At 22.0% G+C, this 27,528-nt stretch overlaps 3 protein-coding genes across 4 annotated transcripts; 1 reads left to right on the top strand and 2 right to left on the bottom strand.

Moving 5' to 3' along the window:
* Positions 1–940: 940 nt before the first annotated feature.
* On the bottom strand, positions 941–5,049 carry LOC122712180 (probable cytochrome P450 6a14). 2 transcript variants are annotated; one of them, XM_043931608.1, is made up of 7 exons: positions 4,973–5,049; positions 3,246–3,629; positions 2,720–3,008; positions 2,483–2,611; positions 2,076–2,294; positions 1,376–1,627; positions 941–1,263 (listed from the first exon to the last, which is right to left on the bottom strand). In XM_043931608.1, the coding sequence occupies exons 2-7, from the start codon at positions 3,576–3,578 to the stop codon at positions 1,079–1,081; spliced, it is 1,407 nt and encodes a 468-aa protein (XP_043787543.1). In that variant the 5' UTR covers positions 3,579–3,629; positions 4,973–5,049; the 3' UTR covers positions 941–1,078. The 2 variants fall into 2 exon arrangements, with proteins under 2 accessions (XP_043787543.1, XP_043787542.1); XM_043931607.1 differs by having other exon boundaries at positions 2,483–3,008.
* A 1,998-nt stretch (positions 5,050–7,047) lies between these two features.
* On the bottom strand, positions 7,048–27,173 carry LOC122712120. The gene is made up of 17 exons (XM_043931496.1): positions 27,052–27,173; positions 26,223–26,623; positions 25,567–26,092; positions 25,240–25,461; positions 24,787–25,035; positions 24,430–24,587; positions 15,140–15,148; positions 14,763–15,095; positions 13,923–14,448; positions 13,290–13,511; positions 12,805–13,056; positions 12,522–12,680; positions 9,009–9,352; positions 8,337–8,859; positions 7,902–8,123; positions 7,416–7,667; positions 7,048–7,276 (listed from the first exon to the last, which is right to left on the bottom strand). Exons 2-17 carry the CDS (start codon positions 26,553–26,555, stop codon positions 7,086–7,088), a joined length of 4,521 nt encoding a protein of 1,506 aa, XP_043787431.1. The 5' UTR covers positions 26,556–26,623; positions 27,052–27,173; the 3' UTR covers positions 7,048–7,085.
* Positions 19,763–22,658, top strand: LOC122712183 (probable cytochrome P450 6a13). Its single transcript, XM_043931610.1, has 5 exons — positions 19,763–20,212; positions 20,772–21,297; positions 21,488–21,709; positions 21,991–22,242; positions 22,390–22,658. Exons 1-5 carry the CDS (start codon positions 19,877–19,879, stop codon positions 22,554–22,556), a joined length of 1,503 nt encoding a protein of 500 aa, XP_043787545.1. The 5' UTR covers positions 19,763–19,876; the 3' UTR covers positions 22,557–22,658.
* Positions 27,174–27,528: the final 355 nt, after the last annotated feature.

The following is a 27,528-nucleotide window of genomic DNA, read 5'->3' on the forward strand; positions in this document are numbered from 1 at the left end:
TTAAAATGTAAAAATATTTAATAATCTTAAATAGTGAAATTTTATTATAGTTTTAATTGAAAATTTTAATTTTAAATGATAAACTAGAAAAATAAAGTAGAAAATAAAATAGATAGATAATTTTTTTAACGATATAATTATTATTATAGTTTAATAATTAGAAATTAAAATTTAATTTTTAAATTTGAATAATTCTCATTATATCAATGTAATAAAAGTTTTTAATTTTTTATTTATTTTATGTATTTGTATATATATATATTTTGCTGTTATATTGAATAAAAGCATAATGACTTTATTTTATTGTAGAATAATTATTAAATTAAATATTTACAATTATTATATTAAAGATAAAAATGAAAAGATGAGAAAATGATCGATGAAATTTATCATTTTCAATATCGTTCACAATATTCTTTGTCATATATATTATATATTTTATTTATTATATACTCTTATAATCTACAGATCACTTAATTCAAATAAATTTTATGTTCAAATGTAAAAAATGAAGTTTAATAGAGAAAAAATTAATTAATTTCAAAAGTAAATAACTATTAAAACTAATTTTACTTGTATAAAGTTAATGTATATAATATAATGTATATATAAGTCATATAATTTGTTTAATTCAATTTTTAAAATATGAGTTTTATAAAAATCATTTTATAGAGAAATCATATTTAAAGAAACATTGAATAATTATTCTTTTTTTTTTTCTTGTATTTTTTATATGTACATATATATTATTTGGCATTTGTTATTTATACAAGATTTTTTTTTGTTATTTATAACAAGATTTGTATATATAATTAAATATATAATATAATAATAGTAAAAATAATAAAACAAGAAAGTCCAATTTATACATTTATAATTAATCATTTCATATTATGCTATTTAGATTTTTTCAATTAAAAATTAATATTATAATAAAATATACTATATCATGAAATACATAAACAAAATATAGCTCTTATCAATATAGTTGATTCTGATAATTCAATAAAAAATATAAATTTTTTTGAAATGTTTTTCATTGAATTATCAGAACCAATTTAAACTTTTCAAAATCTCATCAGTTTAAAATCTCTTCATTTTTTATTTTTGTAAATTTTAAATATATTCCTCCTTTTGGTGTTAATAAGAAAGCAGCTGGATTAATTTCATATGGAATCATAGTTTTATTGCAAACTTCAACTTTATAATTCCAAAGTATTGTTATCAAACCAATTTTGGATTGGTAAACTGCAAATCGTGCTCCTGAAATACATATTAAAAATATTATTGAATATGATAAAATTGAAATTTTTATCACAATATCTTTCTTTAAATTTGAATTTTTAAGATAAAAAAAAATTAAAGATAAATATACCAATACAATTTCTGGGTCCATCACCAAAAGGTAAATAGTGCATTGGATGTCTTGTTGCAATGGCATCATCATTAAATCTTTCAGGAATAAAAGCATCAGGATTTGGATAAATCTTAGGATCATGATGAATTGCATATAATGGTATCCATACAAAACTCTTTTCTGGTATAGAAACTTTTGTATTGTTGAAAGTATAATTAGTTATTGATTTCCTTAATATAAGTGGTCCAGGTGGATATTTTCTTAATGTTTCTATAAAAGAAAAATATTTGATTTGAATAATAACAATGATCAATAATAGTTAGCAATTGCTATTGCAATCAATTAGCAATAGCAATATAATGTTTTAAATTTTTAGACAAATTATCTGTATTTATTCTTTTCTTTAAAAAAATGAAAAACATGAGAAATTTTTAAAAAATTTTTAAAATACAATTGAGAAAGAAGATTTCATTTGTAAGATTTTTTGATATTGACCGATATTATAACGTAAGATTATATAAAATTATAGATAATATAAAATATAGATAATATAAATACAATAAATACAAAATATAGTAAATAAATCGTTCCAACATACAAATGCAACAAACGAATTCAATAATTCGTAATACTATACATACATACATATATATATATAAATATATTTGTACGTACGTAATATAAATACTATATATATATATAATATTATTATACGCACCACGAAATACTAAATCCAGATATGTCATATTTTTTATATATTCGTATTTCAATTCATTATGTTTATTGAAATATTCTTTAATTTCTTGCCGTAACTTATCTTGAACTTCAGGATTTAAAGCTAATTCATAAAGTGCATTGCTTATAGCTGACGAAGAAGTTTCAAATCCAGCAATGAAGAAAACAAATGCTTGTGCCGTTAATAAAGTATCCGTTAATTCTGTAAATTATAATTAAAAAAAGAAAAAAATAAAGAAATATGAGAAATGATTGTATTTTTACAAAAATTGATATTAATTAATAATTGTGTAAAAAGATATTTTTAATAAATCTTTAGTGTTTTTATATTGTTTAATTATTTAATTTTTATTATATATTTTTAATCGATAAAAAATATAAAATACTTACTAATATTTTCTAATTTGTCTGGATGTTTTTTAAGCTCTATAAGCATATTAACAAAATCAGGCCTTACAATGTTGTTTTCCTGTCTATATTTCATTGTATTTACGATAATATTCGTGAGAAACGTTGTAACTTCCATTGGTGGCAATATGAAACCAAATAAATTATAAATTCGTGGGAAAATTTGTCTAAATCGAAATCTTAAGATTTGCCCAAATGAATTGGCAAATACTTTTCTACCTATTCGACGAAATTCGCTTTCTTCATCAGACAATGCGTTCATTTCGATACCAAAAGCGCAGCTACCTATTACATCTGTTGTATATTTAGCTGTTAATTCACGACATTCTATAAACTCTTCTCTTAATACCAGTTTATCCAGATATTGTTCCAAATGTTTTGAACAGTCTAATATTAAGGGAAACATTTCTTTCAATTTGCCAGATGTAAATACTGGCGAAAGTCTTGTTCTTAATGGACGCCATCTTTCTACTTCCAAATTGAAGAGATGTGAAGATAATGGTTCTGCCTATAATTATTTTAAAAATTAATAAATAATTAAGGAAATATAATTTTATTGTTACAATTCAATAATATATTTGAACATGATTTAAACTTAAAATTTAATTTTTTTAAAATATTATAATTTATTTATAATTTAATATGTGCATTTACTTGCATTTTATATATTTGAAATAATTTTGAATATTGATATAATAATAATATATTATAATATATAATATATAATAATAATTTAATAATTTACCTTTTCATGAATAGGAATTCCTCGATTGGCAAACTTAGAAAAATCCCTTATTAAAACATCCTTTATAAGATCTGGATCTTGAATAATGAGTATAGGTGTTTTTCTAGTGAATATTCCGATCATAGGTTCATGTTTGTATTCCTCACAGAGTTTCTTTAAATAATGGCACATAGACGTCCTCAAAAGCATTACATTTTTTATATTACCAAATATTGGTATCGGCTTTGGTCCAGGTACTCCACGAATTTTCCAAAAATCGAACGTTGAAGTAAAATAATAATAAATTGCCAGAAATAATGAAATGATTCCGAAAATAATTTCTAAACTTGCCATTCTTGTTTTATAGTTAATTTAATGAAAAAATGATGGATATAATTAAATTTTCTGCAAAATATTATTATTATTACTTCAATTTCTATAATAATTTTAAAGTATTTTAAATATAATATTATCATGAAAACTAGAATATATTAAATAATGTATTTTTTTACAATGTTTTTGTGTTGAAATTAATTTTTAACCAGAAATGAGAATAAAAAAGATAAATGAAATAGTGTTAATTAAAATATAATTTAATTTGAAATGAAAGATTTTTTATATATAGAAATTTATTGTTATACAATTTTTGAACTAAAATCGAATTTTTTAGGCATAAAAAAATATACATAAATATTTTTATTTTTCCGAAAAATATTTTATATTGTCTATTATTAAGAAGTTTGCATTAAACTAAATAAAATAAATAAAGTGAATGGTTTCTTTATTTTGAAAACAATAAGTATTTTTCACATTGTTGAAATATTTTATAGTATCTAACTATTGTTTATTTAATTGAAGTAAGGAATTTTTTATATATAAATAATAATTTATTCAATTATTATTCAATGATATTTAAAATAATGATAATCATTTGGATTTTTAAATTATTTATCATATTATTTATTATTTTTAAATACGATTTATTACATAAAAAATTAAAATAATTTTTGAGCAATAATACAATTCAGAAAGATAATATTTTTAATAACAGAATGCATATAATATTTCTTTTATTTTTATTTTATTTATATATTTTTAATCTGTCTATGAATGATATATAATTATATTATTTATATTTATATTATTTATTATTATAATTATATTATTTATAAAACAATATATTATACATATATATTATATATATATATTATAATATATTATACATATATGCATAATGTTTATTATTAATTAAGTTCTAATAATTGATAATTCAGCAATTTCAATTGTTAATTTATTTAGTGATTATAATTTCCGTATATTAAATCATAATTAATTATAACACATTTTTATTTACAATAGACATTCTTTTTTTAAAAATAATTAAATATTTTTTTTCCTTTATTTAAAAAATAATTATTATTTATTTCGAATTAATAAAACTTAAATTATCTTTCTTAATACAGATATAAAATATTTAAACTTTATCAATTAATTTGTTTAATCAAAAAAAGATCGCTAATTTGTTTAATCAAATAAGATAAAATGATAAATGACAACAAATTATTACGTTATATATATTTGATATTAAATGTATTTGATAGGTTAACGTGTATCACTTTTATACTATTATTTTAAAATTATATATAAAGACACTTAATGATAACTATTTACGATGAATGATGATAATGAATCACACATAGTACGAAATATTTTTTTATATAAAATATATGATACAAACAAAAGCTTACTGTTTTGGCACGAGGTAAAAACTTAATGTATGACGCAGTTTTCTCAATGGACTACTGCAGTACAAATGTAGTAAAATAATATCTGCAAAATAAAACAGCAAAATATATAATATTATATATATATAAAATATCATAATATCATAATACATGTTTAGAATATTAATTATATAATGAAACAATTAAATAATAAATTCTTAATTTATTTGATTTAAATAAATATGTAATCTTTATAATAAAAGCAATTAAAAATTTAATTATATAAATCAATTAAATAAAAAGATTGTAAAAATTTTATTTTGTACAATTGATTAATGAAAAAGAATCTTATCATCAGAGTACGTAAGTAATTTAACTAATAACGATAGATTTAACTTAACGTGCAACTTCATAGATGTCGCTCTTATAAAAAAATATATCATTGGCATATTTAATTTTAATGAAATTTATAGGAAAGATAGTTTTCAAAAAAATATTTCATACATATTTTTTTTAATATCTTAAGAACTAACATAGAACAAATTTTTTTCAAATTGCACATTAAACTATAAATTTATAAAAATATCAAAATTTCGGCATATGTCATTTCGATATGTTCTTAATAATAAAAATAAATCTATACTACATACTAGCTAACTACATAAAGTTATAGTTATATAAATAGGAAAATTATATATGTATTAATATATAATGTATGTATTATTATAACTAATTATATATTATTAATTAAAAAATAAAATTTCAGAAAACAAATTTAAACTATTATTATATATTATATATTTCTTTATTATCTTTATGTATTTTTTTCATTTAATCAACAATACGTACATTAATTTTCAACATTACGTACATTAATTTTATAATTATATTATTTTGTAATATATATTATATTGCATATATGTATAATATTAATAATTTATATACATATATATTATATAAATTGATATATATTTAATACTGAATATCTTTTAAAAAATATATTGTATGTTTTATTATATTTTATCAGTTAGATGTAAATATTTTACGATGTAATTATATTAATGATTATATATTAACATTAGTAATTACACATACAGAATATTATTATAACATATTATAACTATATAGAATATATACAATTGAAATTGTATAAAATATATAAAATACATAATTGAAAAAAAGAAGATGATATAAGAAATAATATAAATATGCACAATAAAATAATATAACATAGAATAATATTACAAAGACTAAAACATATATTCAATACTTAGACTTATATATACAATTTCAAGATTATCTTCATTTTCTTTTTATATTAACATTAATTTTTAAAATTTGTATTTAATAATATAATATAATATATTTTTTTATTGATATAATAATAATATTATAAAGTCATATTAAAAATATTTAAAAATTTTTTTAAAAAGAAATATTTTTATTTATAACAAATAAAATTTCATGTGATAATTTCATTAAAAGGATTTTTTTATGATTTTAATATTGTTTTATATAACATAAAATATATATGTAATTCATTTATCATGTTATATCATATTCATCATGATATATAAATATGTACTTATATATAACTTATATATATATATATATATATATATACTTATATATATGCATTTAAAAATTCTCATTCTAAACATGATTTAATGAAATTTTATTATAAAACTAAAATGATATTTTTTTTATATCAATTTTTACATTATATATTTTGTAATTTAATTAATTATTTTATTGTGCATATTTATATCATTTTCTATATCGTCTTTTTTTCCAATTATTTATTTATTTTATATATTTTGTAATTAAAATTGAAAATAATAATTAAATTCTTATATAGCTATAATAAAAGATAATTATTCCTTTGAAATAATAAAAAATAATTTTTGTAGAAGTTTATTTATTTAAAATTATCAATATTTTAGATTAATAAATATTATTTTTCATTTATATAATATATATAATTAAAGTTATAGAAATAATAAAATATAATAATAATAAAAAATAGTAATAATAACATAGAATATTTTGTACAAATACATTTCTTATAAAAAATACATAAAAGTATAAAAAATATTTAAGTATGTTTTCAAGTTTTTATATTTATTTTTTTTTTTTGTTAATTATTTTGTACTTGTTCATAATCAGTTATTTTTTCTATTGTCAAGAAAATTCCATCTTTAGGGGCCAATGTAAATGAATTTAACTTCTTTATATAAGGAATCATTGTTTTTTCGCAAACATTTACTTTGAAATTTTGTAGCATTCTTATCAATCCAACTTTTGTTTGATAAACGGCAAATCGTATTCCTGAAACGATAATTTAATCATTGATTATCATTAATATATAAAAATATAAAACAAATAAATGTTAAAAATAATCGTAAGATACAAATTATTATTAATAATTATTATACAAAAAACATTTTAGTATTTTTCTTTAAATTACCAATGCAATTCCTTGGTCCATTACCAAATGGTAAATAGGTCATTGGATGCCTTGCAGCTACTACATCCTCATCAAATCTTTCAGGATCAAATGCATCTGGATTTTCATAGAACTTTGGATCTGTTTGAATTGAATATACAGGAATAATTACAGAAGTTCCAGCAGGTATTGATACTTTTGTACCATTGAAGGTATAATTAGAGTTGCATTTTCGTTTTAAAAACACTCCTGGTGGATATTTTCTAAGTGTTTCTGTTAAAAAGACAGATAAATATAATTTTATTTTAGTAATAATTCTATCTTAGTTAAAATAATCTAACTTTAAATTATAATTATTAATCTTTACACATGTTTCATATGATAATTTATACGTAATAATAAATTGTTGGTTTTCCATTTTGCAAAAATATATATAAAATAGAATATTAATAATAATTTATAAAAAAATTTTATATACATTTTGTTGAAATAAGTTTAAAAATATACCTTTAAATACTTTGTCCAAATATTTCATTTTTTTAACTTCTTCATATGTAAGATTCCCATTATTTTTGGCATGGAATTCTTTTATTTCTTTTCGTAGTTTATCTTGTACGTTAGGATTCAGAGCCATTTCATAAAGAGCGTGTGCCATTGTCGTTGATGACGTTTCAAATCCAGCCGCGAAGAAAACAAAAGCTTGCGCGGCAAGTAAACTATCCGTTATTTCTAAAATTTCATTAAAAAATAATATTTTAATAATACTTTACGTTAATATTCTACTTATTATTTATAAAACATCATCAAACAAAAGATTTATAAACTTAAAATTCTATTTCAAATTTTATTTCATTATTCTATATCTTCAAATTCTATTTATGAAATGATCATAGACTTTATTTGTTTTTTGAAAGAATTAAAATCAACAATTATTTTACTTACTAATATTCTTCAATTTTTCCGGATGTTTTTTTAATTCCATTAATAAGTTTACAAAATCTGCTTTTAGCACATTATTTTCTTCCCTATATTTGATCATTTCTGAAATAAATTTTGTCACAAATATGCTTGTTTCTGAATATGGTATTACAAAACCAAGTAAATTATAGAACCGTGGAAAAAATTGTCGAAGAAAAGATCTTAGAATGTTTTTATCTAGATCAAAAATTCTTTTTCCTATTCTGCGAAATTCACTACGTTCGTTTGACAACGCGTTCATGTTGATTCCAAAAGCGCAACATCCAATAACATCTGTGGTGTATCTCGCTGATATTTCAAAACAATCCGTAGGCCCTCTTTTTTTCACAACATCCTCTAAACATTGTTCCAAGCGTTTGGCGCATTCTAACATCAAGGGAAACATTTCCTTCAGTTTACCAGAAGTAAATACCGGTGATAATCTTATTCTTAATAATCGCCATCTTGCAGCATCCATATTAAAAAGATTTGCATTCAATGGATCAGCCTGCAGTTAAAAAATTAAATCGAAATAATTTATTTTAAGAAGATATTTTAAAAAATTAATAAAACTTGAACTTTGAATTTTTTATATTTTGAAATGTTAAAGAAAAATTTATATATATATATATATATATAAAAAAAAAAAATACATACCCGTTCAGAAATTTTGAATCCTCGTTCGTCAAATATCGAGAAATCTTTAATTAAAACATCTTTGATGAGATCTAAATCACGTAAAATAAGATTAGGCGATCCACCGAAAAATATCCCGAACATTGCCTCATTGTCGTATCTTTTATATAATTCCGTTATGTAGTTGCTTATTTCAATTTTTTTTAATACGACATCCTTTGTATTTCCAAAAAATGGTATAGGTCTGGGTCCAACCACTCCGCGATTTTTCCAGAAATCAAAATTCGACGTAAGATAATAATACAAAGCGAGAAAGATTGCGACGAGTGCAATTAATATTTGAAAATAATCAAACATGTTGATTCACTGTTGTTATCCGAGAAACTCTCTTTGACCGATTGTTATATTATAAGATGATAGTATATAATTGAGGTTTTTGAAACTTAATGTTATCTTCAATCTTATCATATGTTTATGTAAATATTTACTTATGTTTATAGTTATATATTAAATATTATATATTATATTTATAGTTGATTTGTTATTATTATGATATGAAAATATGAAAAATTGAAGTTTGATGAGATTGAAGTTTTCTTGAAATTATTAAGAGAAAAAATAATAATATTTTTATTTATTTATGTTTTTATAATTTAATGTATGTTAAAGTCGGAGAGTGAATCGGAAATGAACGATTTTAAATATTGCACAAATGAAATGTCTAAACTTATTGCTCGAAGAATCACTTATTATAGAACTATATGTAGAATTATATGTTCGTAATGTACGAATACTTTGACTGCTCCTAACTGTAATGATTTTAACTTCTCGTTTCGATTTTTATATCATTCTATCGCAAGACTATCGTGACCCTTGGTTTTTCTCTTGTCTTCTGGGAATAATGGACATAGAGAGGGGATTGAAGGAACCAATGATTGCATTGGAGGGCGGCCTCGAGGGATGAGCCCTTACGGGGTCGCGTCGGGGTCGTGCACGTGGGGATCAGAACTTCGCTTCCTTGGTCCATCGTATACATTTGATTCGTGAAACCGTTGATACTTTTGTTGAAATTAGAGATTTGGAAAACATTAAGAAAATTATGCTCATAAATTATTGTCAGACACTTTTGTTGAAATTAGAGATTTGGAAAACGTTAGGAAAATTACTCATAAATTATTATTATTGTCAGGTTATTACGGTACTCAAAGTATTGAAAACATAGGCCAGATTACCCGACCGTTTCATAAGTCTTTAACAATGTATATATTTCGATTTTTTCGTTATTGTTAGAATAATCCTTATTTCTTCGATTCTCTTCGTTAGAATTACTTGTCAAGATGAATAAAATTGTTTTTAAAATTTAAAAAAACATATATATCTTTTAAAGAAATTAAATTTGAGTTGCTTCTTTTTAATAATGTTTTAAAATATTTATTAACTTTGCATTTAAATAGATACTATAATAATTTTAATCTTATTTATAAATTAATTTAGAAACCTACTTTTACTTTTATTATTTTGTTTGTCAATATACAAACAGTTATCTTCCCTAATTATTTTGATTTTTATAAACGTTTCATTTGTCAATGATTTGATAAATTATTTTATCGATGTTTAAATATCTATTTATTTATACTCATTTTTAGATATTTTATATTTTGTAATTAATCTGCATCTTATTTTTAGAATTAATTTTTAAATTTTCTTATCGATCAATTCAATTCTATTTGAAATATTACCTACAAACCTACCTGGTTTCGATAATATTTATAGAGTATTTATTTTATTAATATTTGTATTTATTTCTAGATTTGATTCTTCAAAGATTATCTTATAAATGTATTAACATCTTATATAATTCTAAAAATATATATTTTTTTATATTTTAATATATTGTAATATGTTAAGTAGTATTAATCTTATAGAAATAATAATTCTTAATTATATATTATATATTATTTTATAAAATTATTTTTAATTTACGCTTAAATAATACTATTTTATTATAAATTTTCTAATATAGAATTCTGTATTCTAATATAGAATTCTGATTAGTATTTAATAAATTCAATAATTTTTTTTTATAAAAATATAAATAAAATTCTTATATAATAAGATTAAGTTTTATTTTCTCTCTTTCACTCATTCATTTGCTCCTTTCCTCTTTCTCATTCATCCCACTCTCTGTTTCCTAACAACGTATTTATATAATAATAATAAATGTTATATAAAATACTTATATATAATATATAAAAAATAGTTATATAATATTATAAAAAATAATTATATAATAATAATAAATGTTCATCTTGAATATTATTGCAGTTTTATTATAATAAATAAATAAATAATAAATCTAATTAATGTTGAAATTTTTTACTAAAATTATTTTCCTTACCTTAATTTTCACAAGAAAAACAAAATTAAAATTTATATTTTAATATGTTAATCTTTTATATTTTAATATGTTTTATTTAAAATATTTTCCAAAATATATCTCGATGATATTGTTGATATTATCAAATAAAAGTATAGATCAAGGATTAAAGATTTCATATTTTCATTGGAAATTAAATATTAATATAATAATAGATATAATTGTCAATTGTATCATAATAAATATTTTCAATATAAATATATTTATGTTTATTATTTAATATAATTATATATTTTTTTAATCCTAAAATATTTTTTGAATAATTTAATATATTCATAAATAATTGTTAAATAATTTCATCTATATATTCATATATTAATTTTTTATTATATTTAATATTTTCATAATTTCATAAAACTTATATTTAAAATATATTATGCATAATAGCATAAAATATATTGCTAATATCGGAATATAATAACATAATAATATGAATATAAATAGTATAAAAAAATTTATACTAATAAAATATTAAAAAATATTTATTTCAATTTTAAATCTTTTAATCATTCATATTAATGATACAAATTGTTTTACAAACATCAAATATGAATATTTACAATTTGATTAATATATATTAATTATAATATATGTTATATAACATATTAATTATAATATGCTTATTAAATTATAATATATTTAACATAGTTATGAAAAATGAATGATAATAAATAATAGATAATAAATAAGAATATTTTGAATTTTGCAATGGAAAAATGAAAATCTTATTAAAAGTTTTTACATAAGAGAAACATTTTATATAAATTTTCTAATTAATCACATACTCGAGTATAAGAAAGCTTAAAAAATTTATATAAGAAAATTATTTATAATAATTAAATTCATTTAATGTCTTTTAATAAAAATCTACTATTTAAACTTATTTTTTTTTTCTAATTCTTAGTAATAAAACTAATTATAATAATTAATTATACTGATAAGAATATATTAATTATTATTATTATTATTAATTATTATTATTCTATTATTTTGTTTTCCTTTGATTAGAATTAATTATTTATGTTCTCGTAAAATATTTTATTTAACTTAATAGATTTTTGAAAATTTTTGAATGCAATGTTTGCATTAATTTCATATTTTTGTTATTTTCAAATATATTCCACCTTTTGGACTCAATAAAAATGCACCTGGATCAAATTCGTAAGGAATTATTGTCTTTTCGCAAACTTCTACTTTATGATTACGAAGAATGGTAATTAATCCAACTTTAGTTTGATAAACCGCAAAACGCGCACCTAAAAATAATTAATAATATTAATGATTAATAAAAATTAACAATTGGAAATATAGAATATACATAAAATATAAACAATAAGAAATTATATATATATATTAATTTAACAATTAATTAACTCATACCGATGCAATTTCTTGGCCCATCACCAAAAGGTAAATAATGCATAGGATGTCGACTAGCCATTGCATCTTTATCGAATCTTTCAGGATCAAATGAATCAGGATTCGGATAAATAGCCGAATCTCGATGTATTGCAAATGCTGGAATCCAAATTTTGGTTTCCTTAGGTATCGTAACTTTCGTGTCATTGAATGTATAGTCTGATGTTGCTTTTCTCATTAAAATTGTTGCTGGTGGATACATTCTTAATGTTTCTGTAAAAAGATAAATTATTCGAATGCGTACAATATATTTGTCGCACAATAATAATTTTTAATTATTGTTTTTAATTTTGTTTTTATATTTAATATTAAAATTAACGACTATCGACAATAATTATGATAAGTATCAAAGATTTTTTCATTCTTCATATTTTGATTTGTTTTGTGTAAAACCCATACGTAAAGAGACATGAAATATTTTACATAATATTTGTTCTTGCTCATACCTTTAAATACTTTATCTAAATATTCCATTTCTTTGATGTCATCATATTTCAATTCTTTATTATTTTTAGCACAAAATGTATTGATTTCTTCACGTAACTTTTTCTGTATATCTTGATTTAAAGCTAATTCATAGAGAGCATTACTCATAGTCGTCGATGAAGTTTCAAAGCCCGCAAGAAAGAATACAAATGCTTGTGCTGCGATTAGTGAATCCGTCAATTCTAAAAACAAAAAAACAAAAAATTACTTTTAAAGATAAACCATTATAGAATAAAATATTTGTTAAAAATTTATGATAATAAGTTTTGAAAATATAAAATGTTAATGTATTTGTTAATATAGGACGCAAAATTAAATTAGAATAAAATTTGCATATAATATAATAAATAAGGCTGAATCGATATTTTTCTATACTAATTTTTAGAATTAATATTTAAAATCGATCCAAAGATATTTCATTAACATCTTATGCATACGTATTTTGAATATAATATAACGTGTGATAAAATAATTATAACAATAATTTTAAAAATATGCTATTATTTTTCATAAACAATAAAGAATAATTTTCTCAAATATAAAGATTACTTTTTTCAAAAAACATGAAATTACAAAGTTTTCACAAAACTTACTGATATTTTCCAATTTGTGCGGATTTTTCTTGAGCTCCATCAACATGTTGATGAAATCTGGTCTAACAATATTATTATCATTTCTGTACTTTATTGTATCCATCACAACTCGTGTAAAGAATGGTGCGAATGTTCGGTCAGGCATTACATAACCGAGTAAATCGTACAGTCTTGGCATGAATTGTTTCAACTTCAACCGCATAACGTTTATTAAGTTCACAGCGAATACTTCTCTACCCATTCTACGGAATTCGCTATTTTCGTTCGTCATCGAGCTCATATCGATACCGAACGCGCAAGAACCGATCACGTCGGTCGTGAATCTTGCTGTTAATTCACGGCACTCGATGGGCTCATTTTTTTCGATTAACTTGTCCAAATATGTTTCTAAATTTAGCGAGCACTCGATTATGAGATAGAACATTTCTTTTAATTTTCCTGATGTGAATATTGGGGAGAGCCTGGATCTCAATGGTCGCCATCTTTCTACTTCCAAGTTTAATAGATGCGGTGATAATGGTTCCGTCTATCGATATTTAATCGAAAAAAAAAAAAAAAGTTAAATTATCGTGAAAGATTTTAAAGTATACGTTAAATCTAAAAAATTAAAGATAAATTTTTTTCGCTACAATAATAATCATATAATTTTGATTTTTTTGTTCTGTTCTATTATCCTCTTTTCTCTTCCTCATTGTCTAGTTGTATATCGCCTCTCTACTCTATGCATATAATTTATGAATATGATAAAAAAAAGTATATGTCATTGTTTGTTATCATGTTGATTAAAATTAACTTAAATAAAATTTAACTTGACAATTGAGATTTATGAGTTTCGCTTACCTTTTCAAAAACTCCCAATCCTCGATTTGCAAATTTGGAGAAATCTCTAATTAATATATCTTTGATGAGTTCTGGATCATTTAAGAGAAGAAAAGGCGATCTTTTCGAGTATAAACCAACCATTGGTTCGTTTTTGTAATTCTCGTAAATATCCTTGATGAAATGAGCCGTCGATTTTCTAATCAATATCAAATCCTTCATAGTGCCAAAAAATGGTATAGGTTTCGGTCCAACCACTCCACGACTTTTCCAAAAATCAAACGTTGATGTGAAATAGTAATAGAGGGCAAGAAACAATACGGCAATGCCGCATAAAATTTCGAAACTGCTCGTCATTTTTCTTTATAATTTCAGATTAATTTTTGTAGACTACTAACTGATGCTATCTAAAAAAAAATTTGTTATATTCATAATAAGAATATATATTTGATATGATATATAATTTATTATAAATATATACTAATATATTACATAAAAAAATATAGAATATTCTATATAAAAAAATTATAAATTAATATTGTAAATTTATTAAATAATATAATAATATATCTTTGATGTGTATTATTTCCAAAAAATTTATAATAAAATAAAATTTATTTAAATATTTAAATTTATTATTATTAAATTATAATATATAATGAAGAATAATAATTAAAACGTATAATATATACATTTATTCTATCTATTATTCCAAAAATCTATTATTCTAAAAATAAGATATTATCATTGCATAAAATTATCATATTGAGTATTCTTATAAATTGAATAATTAATTAATTAGCTTTTTAATAATTTATCTGCGATAAGAATAATAATAAGAAAGAAGAATAATAAGAATAATAGCCTTTTTTAAATATGTTTACTATTTGCGATAAGAATTTACGATATGAATTAAATGATTCAATGGATTTAATTTGATAAATTTAATGATTTCTTTCATACGTTAAAAAGAATGCAAATAAGTTGATTATAATTTAAATAGTTGAAAAACAATAATAATTAAAAAATTCAGGGAATAACACAAGAAACATGTGAAAATTTTATGAAAATAATTATTAAAATAACACACACTTGTAAAACGAAGCAAGATATAAAATTTCATGTATAAATAAAAAAAATTCTATAAATTAATATTAAAAAATTATATAAATATTTATTCTATTTTATATATAAAGTATTTAGAAATGAGAAAATAACACTTTTTTTATAACATTCTGTAATTTATTTATGTATTAATTTCAGCTAATGAAGATTAAATAAAAACAATATTTAAATAAAAACAATAACAATTAAACTTACGAATTGTAATATGAAGCTTGTTATAAATATACAAATATATGTATTAATTTGTATTATAAATGTATAAATATAAATATACAAATATGTTTGATATGTAGATATAAACACGGATTTTTACACTTAACACTTTACCGAATATACAACAGGATATTCATGCTTGAATGTATTTGTAAAGACTGATTGCGTATAAGATATCCTAGCTTTATATTGAACTGTCTTTGAATATATTCATGATGACTTGCAAGAGATGATAATGGTTTATTTGACTTCACGGAATAGCGGAAACAGATACTATAGGTGATGATATTAAATTATCAAATTATTATGATATAAAAATTATTTTATAACATATTTAAAATTTCTTGTTATTCCGTTCGTTATATATTAAAGAAAATATATCAATTAACTATAAAAATATACCATCTAATAAAAAAGTATGAAACTATACTTTTTTACTTATGTTTTTCTTGTCTTGTATACAATAAGCTTTTAAAATTTAGATTATAATAAAATCTTTTAAACTAACGATTTCTTATAATGATTTTTTCTTTTATTATATTTATAAAGAATAATATTATAATATATCTTTATAAATATTATATATATTTATAAAGAATAACTGCATCTATCAATACATTGAGAATGTATAATTAACTCCATATGTCTTTTACAAATCTATTTTCGAAGGAATTAACTATATCAAATTTATCCAATTGTTTTTTTTTGAAACAGAATATATTTTATTTCAAAACATTATTTTTTATAATGTATAAGATATAATTGTATTTATAGATTATAGTATATCATATACATAAAATAAATCATTTTAATTACATATATTTTAATACATATATTTTGTTTTTCTTTATTTTTAGAATTTATTTCTTACGAACGTTAATATTTTTTATATAAAGATTTATTTGTCAAATTAATATAATAAATAATATTATTCCGTCTGTCTGAAAATATGATATTCGAAAAAAAATCTTAGATTATCTAGAGTTTCGAAAGCAACTGGCAATACTCATTATTGATATTGGTATTGGTATTGTTTACATTGATAGCAAAATAACCTAACATATTTGATAGTCATTGCTTTTGAATTAAATTGAAATTTGAAAACCAAAAATTAGTTTTTCTAAGAAAAATAAAATAGTCACCGCTGTAATTTCAAAATGAAAAATTTTAACCCAAATAACATGAATTTACAAAGAAGAGATGAATGAAACAATCATTGCATCAATCGAAACAATTGACTAATGAACAACATCATGGTATCTTGTAACAGTTATTACGGTATACGAAGAACAAAAAAAAAAATCAGAATATGGTGCTATTAATAAAATTGAAAAATTCCTTTGATAATGATAAAAATATTATAATTGTTGCTGCAGATTCTACTGATGGAATATTCAATTTAACTCATAATCACTAAACAATTCTGATTTAAACGTTCTCGATTTGGGGTTTTTTAATTCTATTCAATCATTACAACACGAAGCTTCGCCAACCATAATTGATGAATTGATTGAATATATTCAAGATACATTTAATAAATTAAAGAGAAATACTTTTGATAACGTTTTTAAGAAACGCTAATAATTAGATTCATTCTAATAATTAGATAATATTACAAACGTATATGGAATTAAATATCTTGACAGAAAGAGGAAATTCCTATAAATTTCTTTATATAACTCATAATCACTTTATATAGATAAGATAAAACTTCATCGTGAGGGTCGATTAATTGAAAAATATAAAATAAGTCGCGAAAAAACGTTCAACAAAGCTAAATCTCAACAAAGCTAAATTTAGACTACACTAAAATTATTTATATTTAGTTATATTGTAATAATAAAATGAATTTAATATTTTTTTTATATTTAATTTTAGTTTTATTTTATTTTTTTCGAAAATGTATACCATAATTTGACAAAGGAAGTAATTAATAATAATAATAATTAAAAAAAATAATAATAAAAATTTATTTTGAATCTAATTATTAACGATTATTTTTTTATTTTATTTATTCTTATAAATTTGAATAATTTCTATATCAAGAAAAAGTATTAAAAAATAAGCATAAATTAATCGATTTATCTATGCTTAAATATGATTATTGTATTTTGTAAATATGATATATTCTGATTAAGTTTGATGATTTTTAATATTATCCGATAATATCTGATAATATAATGGTAATAATATGATTCACAGCATAATAATTTCACGACGAATTTCATAGGAAAACCTAAATGTAAATTTAATTATCAATATTAGTATATAAGAAATATGTGTGAATTTTCATTTGCACTATACTAAATGATAAATGTTGAATAAATACGTTCATTTGTATTATGCTAATTGCTATATAATTTATTCATTCAAATGCATCAGAAAAGAAACATAAACATTTGAAGAAAGAAACATACATAAAAATATATATTTGAAGATAAAAATAGGAATACAATTTAAAATGATAATATTACTAGAATAAATTCTATTATAATAACTAACATAAAAGAAAATTTTTCTTAGAAAAATATTATATTTTTATTTATTTATTAAAGCGTTATTTATTAATTCGTTTGTACATTCTAAGAAAAAGAGAATTAATTTATTCAGAGGATTAAAATCAAAACAGAGAGAAATAAATAAAGAATTGTGATTAATTTAATCTCAAAAAATTTATAGCTAAACTAACAGATAATATACATATGTTAAAATAAATATAAGAATACGATAAGGCAAGATAAAAATCAACAAGATAGAGTGATAACACATGAGTAATAGGATGAGAATCAACGCCATCTCTTAAGTGTTTTTGAAGAAATTTTGATCAACAGATGGCGCTAGCGATCAATTCCTAAAAAAGAAGGATGGAAGAAAAAATAATTAAAAAACAGAGAATATCAAAAAATTTTTGAGACAAAAAGTATGTTATATGATTCAATTACTTTTTTTACAACTGGATGCGGATAAGTCATATGAAAGATCAATTTTTGTTTTAAATAAAACAATTATATATTTTTTAATGCACAAGTAGATATTATAGCATATTATTTTGTATAATATTTTGTATAAGATGAGTTTCTCTCTTAAAAAACTTTTATATTTTATAAGTATTATTTAACTTAGTTATTTTATTATCGAGATAATGATTCACTAAAAAATTTTGTTTAAGGCATCTAGACAATTTGATATAGATATGAAATCTCTGACTGTAATTTCTGATAAAATGTACCATTATATCATTTATCTATAATATCGATTATGTAATGTTAAAAAAATTATTAATTTTAAGTTAGAAAATTTATCTTAATTAAGATTTTATAATTTATTAATTTATAGTTAGAGTTAATTAAAACTAAATTACTATTCAAATCAAATAAATATAAACATAAACCCTGATTAAAAAACGAAAACAAGTTAAAATTTATTTTAATAATCAAAATCTATATATTTTTGTAAATTCTAAAAACAATTTTGACGAGTAGACTATAACTTTAAAAATTAATGTAATAACAAAATATCATTATCAGTATATAAAAATAATTAATGTCATTATTTGCTTTTTCTTCGAGAAAATGCAAAATCATGCAAAATGATGCATCGTTATTGCGACGTAAAAATCTAAAAATTGAATCATTCACATAAATATATAATAGTATGAGAAATTTAATCAATCTGAAACTTCGTCGTCGGTTCAAGTTGAGAACATCAATTGTACTCTCATCTCGTCATTCCACATTGTAACAGACGAGTGAACACTTACTTTAAAACCGGATTTTCGTTTCATCTATATCATCGACATGCTCGATTATTTTCAAATATTAACCGCATTCGTCGCGGTTTTTCTCGTTTTATATTATTATTTCACGTCGAAATTTGATTTTTGGAAAAATCGTGGCGTGATTGGACCCAGACCTATACCATTTTTTGGAAACGCCAAAGATGTTCTGCTAAGAAAAATTGGAATTGGCAGCTTCATAACGGAACTCTATAAGAGATACGACAACGAGGCAATGTTCGGGATATTCATCAGCAGATCGCCTAATCTCGTTTTGCGCGATCTTGATCTCATCAAGGATGTTTTAATTAAAGATTTCTCTATATTTGATAATCGAGGATTAAATATTCCCGAACGAGTACGTATACTTTTTTTTATCTGCGATTCTGTCTCTTTCTTAACTCTGCGTTTCGAAATATTTAAAAAAAAGTTAAAGTTTTATCAATTTCTTATGCTAAAAGACAATTAAATATGTCTGTCACAGTTGATATATTTCACAATAATAATTAATATTTATTTAGAGAATTATATATTTTCTTATTAATTTTTATTAATTATACAAAGTTCTATTGTGCATGAAGATTATTTGGAAAAAAAAGATAGCAGCTTAAAAAAAAATAATCTTTTGATAAATGTATATAATTCATTTGCTTTAATTTTTATGAATTTTCGAGTAATTTTTTTGGACTTAGTCTTGATCAAAAATTACTCGACAAATATATATATGTACACATTTTATGCAATATATATATATAGTAAAAGTAAACATCAATAATCACTTTCAAAGAATACATTCACCGATAATCGAATTGAATGAGCTATTTTACATTTCCCATATATACATAAAATATATATATTAAAATAATAAATTTTTACATTTCTTAAAATGTTATCAGTTTAATTTCAAATTATCACAGGTCGAGCCTTTCTCAGTAAATTTGTTCAGTGTAGACGCTACAAGATGGCGACCATTAAGAATGAGATTGTCACCGGTATTTACTTCTGGTAAACTGAAGGAAATGTTTCCGTTGATATTGGAATGCGCTGAACACTTGGAACAATGTTTAGAGGATGTTGTGAAAAGAGGAGGGCCTGTGGATTGTTTCGAAATACCAGCGAGATACACCACAGATGTTATCGGAAGTTGCGCTTTTGGAATCAATATGAACGCGTTATCAGACGAGCGTAGTGAATTCCGTAGAATGGGGAAAAATATCTTTGATCAAAATATGATCAAATTTGTAAGGAATTTTCTTCGAGATTTCTTTCCACGTTTCTATAATTTACTTGGCTTCGTATTACCGTATACGGAATCAACTGTATTCATGACCAAGCTAATCAAGGGAACGATCAAATATAGGGAAGAGAATAATGTCGTGAGACCAGATTTTGTAAATTTATTGATGGAATTGAAGAAGCATCCGGAAAAATTAAAGAATATTAGTAAATAAAATAATTCTGATTTTAAATTTATATTTAAATCTATATTTTTATCTCGAAAAATAAATTGATAAAATTTGTGGTCGAATCATTTTACAAATTGAATTCATAGTAACATAGAATTTAAATAGAATTTGAAAAAAGATTATAAATCTCTTGAAGGTATCTACAATTTTATATCGAAATTTTACAGAAATAACGGATACTTTACTTGCCGCGCAAGCTTCCGTTTTCTTCGCGGCTGGATTTGAAACATCGTCGACGACAATGGCACACGCTCTTTACGAAATGGCTCTGAATCCTAATATACAAGATAAACTACGAAAAGAAATGAAAGAATTCCATGCCAAAAATAATGGGAATCTGAAATACGAGGATATCAAAGAAATGAAATATTTGGACAAAGTATTTAGAGGTATATTATATTTAATTCATTTTTATTATATTATTATCGATTATATTTTTATCGATTAAATTCATTTGTCATATTTATCGATTAAATTCATTTTCAATATAACGATATATAAGTAATATTTCACATGATTTTGCAAATAAGTAAATATATTATTATGTAATAATTAAAATAATTGAAATATCTGCAAAGATTAACAATCACAATTGAAATAAGATAACAATTGCTATTTTAAGACAATATTATTAAGATAAAATTATACTTATATTCTTCTTTTTAAACAGAAACACTTAGAAAATATCCACCAGGAATGCTTCTAAGACGAAAATGCAACTCTAATTATACCTTCCATGATACAAAAATATCGATACCTGCTGGAACTTCTGTAATTATTCCTTTGTATGCAATTCAAATAGATCCAAAATTCTATGAAAATCCAGACGTGTTTGATCCTGAAAGATTTAACGAAGATGCAGTAGCTGCAAGGCATCCAATGACCTATCTACCATTTGGTGATGGACCAAGGAATTGCATTGGTAAAGAAAAATACCAAAATATTTTGTGTGTGTGTGTGAATGAAATGTGTGATTACGATATAGTGAATAATTATCAGTCTTACGATTTAAAATAGTATTTTTTTTATATATTAATGAATTTAATTAATGATTAAATTATCGTTTCAGGAGCACGGTTTGCCGTTTATCAAACAAAAGTTGGATTGATAAAAATGTTACAAAATTTCAGAGTAAACGTTTGCGAAAGGACGATGATTCCTTATGTAAAGAAGATAAATTCACTTACATTGGCACCTAGAGATGGAATTTTCTTGAAGATAGAAAAAATTGACTAAAATAAAAGCAAAAGTAAATTGGCGAAAAAAAATAAATATAAAAAAACTTGAAAACATACTCAAATATTTTTTATGTAACAGATTTATAAAAAATATTCTATATTGTTGTTATTATTATTTCTATAATTGTAAATATTAATGAAATATTATTTATTAATCTATGAAAATTTATGCAAATATTATATATTTATTTGATGTAGTCTTCAAATTAAATAAACTTGGACAAAAATTATTTTATTTATTATTCAAAGATATATATATATATATATATAAAACATAAATAAATTTTAATTTTATAGTAATTAGTAATTAGTAATTTTATAATAAAATTTTATTAGATAATTAGCTAGAATGATATATATATACATACATAAATACATTGTGAAATATATAATTAGTTAGTATTGAAATATTTGTTGTTGTTATATGTTTAGAAAGCCAATTATAAATATTAAAATAAACATAAATACATAAACATAAATAACGGTATAAAAAAATATTAATAGAGATTTCATGTGGTTATAAACAATTTTTCCTTAATGAAATGAGATAATTTGGCTTTAGCAATAGGGCAACGATAACAACCTTATCTTGCTTTATCTAATCCAAATTTTTACTTGTTTTTTTAACTTTATTAAATTAATTAATATTTAATAATTATTAATTAAATTTATTAAATTAATTAATAAATAAATTAATAATTAATAAATTAATTAATTAATTATCAATTGGCATTTTTCTATATTAACTTTTGTATTTGCTTGACCTTGGATATCCTTAATAGATTTCTTTCTAATATATATATATATATACATATACATATACATATTTATATAACTATCGTATTGCTTGTTTCCGTTCATTGATATTAGAAATAGGCAATTGATTTACATGACTTATATACTTTTTCTCCTCAATTCTTTTCAATATGAAATTGTAATTAAGTTTTATTACGATTCCATTAATAAATTTTTGTTTATATTGTTCAAATAATTTTTATCGGTTTAATTTTTTACATCGTATATCAAATATGACATTACATCTCTTATAGGCGTATCTAATTAATCTAATTCGGTATCTAATTAATTTCGATAAAAATTCATCCTGTTTATTCAATTCGATGTAGTTTCATGAATATTTTTTATAACATCATAATTCTATAGCTCTGCTTTATATTCCTTTCATATTTTCCGTTTGATTTGTAATTAGAGAATATATGTTTTTGAGTAAATCCTTATAATATAATCGTGCACATTTATTAAAAATTAATTTTTTGAAAAATATTGTTGACTTTTTTAAAAACACACTCGAAATCGTTTTCGAAATTGTGAATATTTTCGAAATAATGTTTTTAATAATATTACATTTAATAAATAATATATTATATTATAAGTTGGTCATTATTTTAATTAAACCCTAGAATATATTTAAATTAATATAATTAAATTTATTTAATTTATTTAATATTATAACGATATTATAACAATATTAACGATATTTAAATTAAAATTAATTAACTCGAATTCCAGACAGAGAGATAAACAGTTAAGATAGATAAACATAGCAAATTCTGTTTTAAATCGTTATAAAAAAATTATTTTATTTTTATAAAATATTAAAAATATAATCTCATAATAAATAAATAATAATTATATATACACAATAATTTAAATTTAAATAATATTACACATATATAATTTATAATTAACAAAGTAATATTTAAATGATATAATATTGTATAACTCATTTATTCCTCAAGTCTTAAAAATTAATATGCGTATTATCTCTTTTTACAGAAAAACTATTTGGTCAAAGCAATAGAAACTAAAATCTGTTGTTTATATAAAAATATAATACAACTTTAACTTTCTACTTTCGTTATTTTTAAATATATTCCTCCTTTGGGACCTAATAGAAATAAATTTGGATCGAATTGGTAGGGAATCATAGTTTTCTCGCAAACTTCCACTTTGTAACTACGAAGAATCATAATTAAACCGACTTTGACTTGATAATTAGCAAAGCGTGCACCTAGAAAACAAAAATTACATAAATTTTTTCACCTGGAACTCATTTTTTCTGAATTTAATGGTTGAAATTTAATGAATATGTGGTAAAATTTTTTTTTAAATAAATAATAATTTTAATATAATTTTTTTTTATTTTTGAAACGAATATAAAGAATATTGAATATAAAGAAGATTAGAATTAAAAATTGAATAAAAGATACCGATGCAATTTCTTGGTCCATTGCTAAAGGCTAAATAATTCATGGGATGACGATTATTAATAGCATCTTCGGTGAAATTTTCGGGATTGAAATCGTCAGGATTTGGATAAATGTTGGCATCACGATGAATCGGGAATGCAGGAATCCATATCATTGTACCTTTCGGTATAGTAACATTGTTTCTGAAAGTGTAATCAGATACTGATCTTCTTGGTATTAAAGTTCCTGGTGGATATTTCCTTAATGTTTCTGTAAAAATAAATTAATACAATAATCAAAAAATAATAACAGAGAATTTTGATTCCTTTAATTATTTTTTAAGTAAAAATCATTCTTATTTGTCATTTTATATACATGTATATAAATTGTATACGTGACAAAATTTAATAAAATCTAAATATGATCTCGAGAACGAAATTACTCGTTATATTTCTGAAAATCAATTACAGCTACCTTTAAACACTTTGTCCAAGTATTTCATCTCTTTAATATTCTCGTATATTAACTCTCCCTTGTATTTATCGTAATGTTCCCGAATCTCTTCCCTCAGCTTGTTTTGTATTTTCTGATTTTGTGCCAATTCGTAAAGCGTATTACTAATCGTCGACGCTCCAGTTTCAAAACCAGCGGCGAAGAAAACGTATGCTTGCGCAGTTAGGAAAGCATCGGTCAATTCTACGAATTTATAATTCACTTTGTATAAGTTTATATTCATAGAATAGGTTATCATTCGAAAAATGTTGCAGTAAGTTTATAGGTGAATAGTTATAAGATTATTACCGATATTTCTCAAGCTTTCTGGTTCATCGCGAAGTTTCATCAACATATCGATAAAGTCGGGCCTGAACACGTTATTCTCTTTCCTGTACTTCACGGTATCCGTGACGACCTTGATGAAAAACGGAGTAACTTCCCTTTCAGGTATAAGAGGACCCAAGAAATCGTAGAACGCTGGCATGGTCATTTTGAATTTCAATCGTATTACAGAGTTCCAAGTGGGTTCAAAGATTTTTTTACCAGCTTCTCGAAATTCGCTCTCCTCGTTCGACATAGCGTTCATGTTGATTCCGAAGGCGCACGAACCGATCACGTCTGTCGTGTATTTTGCTGCTACCTCGCGAAAATCGACGGGCTCTCGTTGCGCCGCAAGCTCGTCCAGATATTTTTCAAAATGGCGGCCACACTCGAGGATCAGATTGAACATTTCTTTCAATTTTTTCAATGTGAACATCGGGGATAGCTTCGATCTCAACGGACGCCATCTTTTTGGCTCCAGGTTGAAAAGATGCTGCGACAATGGTTCTACCTGTGAACAAAATTTATCGTATAATTGAAATTTTCAATTTTTTTATATAATCAATCATTTTTGAGAAATCAATACATATATATTACACAATTTGTCGTTGTTTTTATTTAAATTGTGATTAAATCTCTACCTTTTCATGAACATTAAATCCTCGATCTGCGAATTTCGAAAAATCCCTGATCAATACATCCTTGATTAGTTCCGGATCTTTTAGAAATAGAATAGGATTTCGTCCCATGTACAATCCGACCATAGACTCGTTCGTATACGTATCGTAGATGTTTTTAATAAACATAGGTGTTGAAATTCTTGACAATATGATGTCCATAATGTTTCCAAATAAAAATTTTGGCTTTGGTCCAGGGATTCCACGATTTTTCCAAAAATTGAAAGCCGATATGAAATAATAATAGAAAGCCAAGAGCGACACGATGATTCCGCATAAGATTTCAATGTAGGCCATTATTTTCTCATCAGTTCCTTTTTTTAATCACTGTGTTAAAATGTTAATATATTTTTAAACGGTCGACTCTAGAAATTAAAATAAATACAAAGCTTGGTATTATTATTCGATATAATGTTTAAAGAATGAACTAAGGGAAATCAAGGGAACTAAGAATTAAAGAAAATGAAATTTCGTACAATCAATGTAATCTTATTTTTCGTTCGTAGCAACATTCAATTTTTAAGGAATAAAATCATCCTTTAAAAAAAAAAATTAGAATTTTCTTTAAAAAAAAAAAAAAATACTTTAAACATAATTCGCATTATGTCATTGATAAATTTTTTTTTAAAAATTCAAATTAGTTTTTCGAAGAGAAAAAAGGAAGAAAGAATTGTAACAAGTAATAAATAAATAAATAAAGTATAAAGTAATATCAATGAATTGGACAAGCAAATAGAAATTTAAAATGGATTAAAATATATATTTCTAATAATTATAACAGACATTGACTTACAAACTTTTTATCTATTCTCGTATAACTTTTTGATATATAAATTACACTTCACGCTTCGCTAATATAATCCACACTTCATTGATACATACATTTCTTATAAGATGTTCTTCTATATAATGTAATTATTTTCTTATTTCCCCTTTCTTATATATTGTGCATATATCTCGATTGACATTTTTTATGATGAAGTTCAATTTGTTTTAAAAATAACGTATTCTTTCAATCTTCTATATCTTCATTTCGAAGTTTACTTCCTTGTGCAATTCAGATCTAATTTAAAATGATTTAATGACGTATGAAGTATTTGGTATACAACCAATATCAATCGATTCTCTGAATTCTCGGCTTACGTAGGATAATATCTTCACTTTCTTTAACATGACACATTAATTACGATTTCGCTTCTGAATCTTTTATACATCTGAAGAATTTAGAAAAAATAATATATAAAATATAGAAAAATATAGACTTCATATT

This window comes from Apis laboriosa, unplaced genomic scaffold, assembly GCF_014066325.1.
Source record: "Apis laboriosa isolate Shangri-la unplaced genomic scaffold, ASM1406632v1 scaffold19_cov150, whole genome shotgun sequence".
Taxonomy (NCBI): Eukaryota; Metazoa; Arthropoda; class Insecta; order Hymenoptera; family Apidae; genus Apis; species Apis laboriosa.

Excerpts from the sequence above, each read along its gene's own strand:
- LOC122712180 (XM_043931607.1), bottom strand. The coding sequence starts at position 3,578 with ATGGCAAGTTTAGAAATTATTTTCGGAATCATTTCATTATTTCTGGCA. Across the intron at positions 3,009-3,245 it reads GAATTCCTATTCATGAAAAG|GCAGAACCATTATCTTCACA; the intron begins GTAAATTATTAA and ends AAATAATTATAG. Across the intron at positions 2,295-2,482 it reads AGACAAATTAGAAAATATTA|AATTAACGGATACTTTATTA; the intron begins GTAAGTATTTTA and ends TATAATTTACAG.
- LOC122712183 (XM_043931610.1), top strand. The coding sequence starts at position 19,877 with ATGCTCGATTATTTTCAAATATTAACCGCATTCGTCGCGGTTTTTCTC. Across the intron at positions 20,213-20,771 it reads GATTAAATATTCCCGAACGA|GTCGAGCCTTTCTCAGTAAA; the intron begins GTACGTATACTT and ends AAATTATCACAG. Across the intron at positions 21,298-21,487 it reads GGAAAAATTAAAGAATATTA|AAATAACGGATACTTTACTT; the intron begins GTAAATAAAATA and ends GAAATTTTACAG.
- LOC122712120 (XM_043931496.1), bottom strand. The coding sequence starts at position 26,555 with ATGGCCTACATTGAAATCTTATGCGGAATCATCGTGTCGCTCTTGGCT. Across the intron at positions 26,093-26,222 it reads GATTTAATGTTCATGAAAAG|GTAGAACCATTGTCGCAGCA; the intron begins GTAGAGATTTAA and ends TTTTGTTCACAG. Across the intron at positions 7,668-7,901 it reads TTTGGACAAAGTATTTAAAG|AAACACTTAGAAAATATCCA; the intron begins GTATATTTTTAA and ends TCTTTTTAACAG.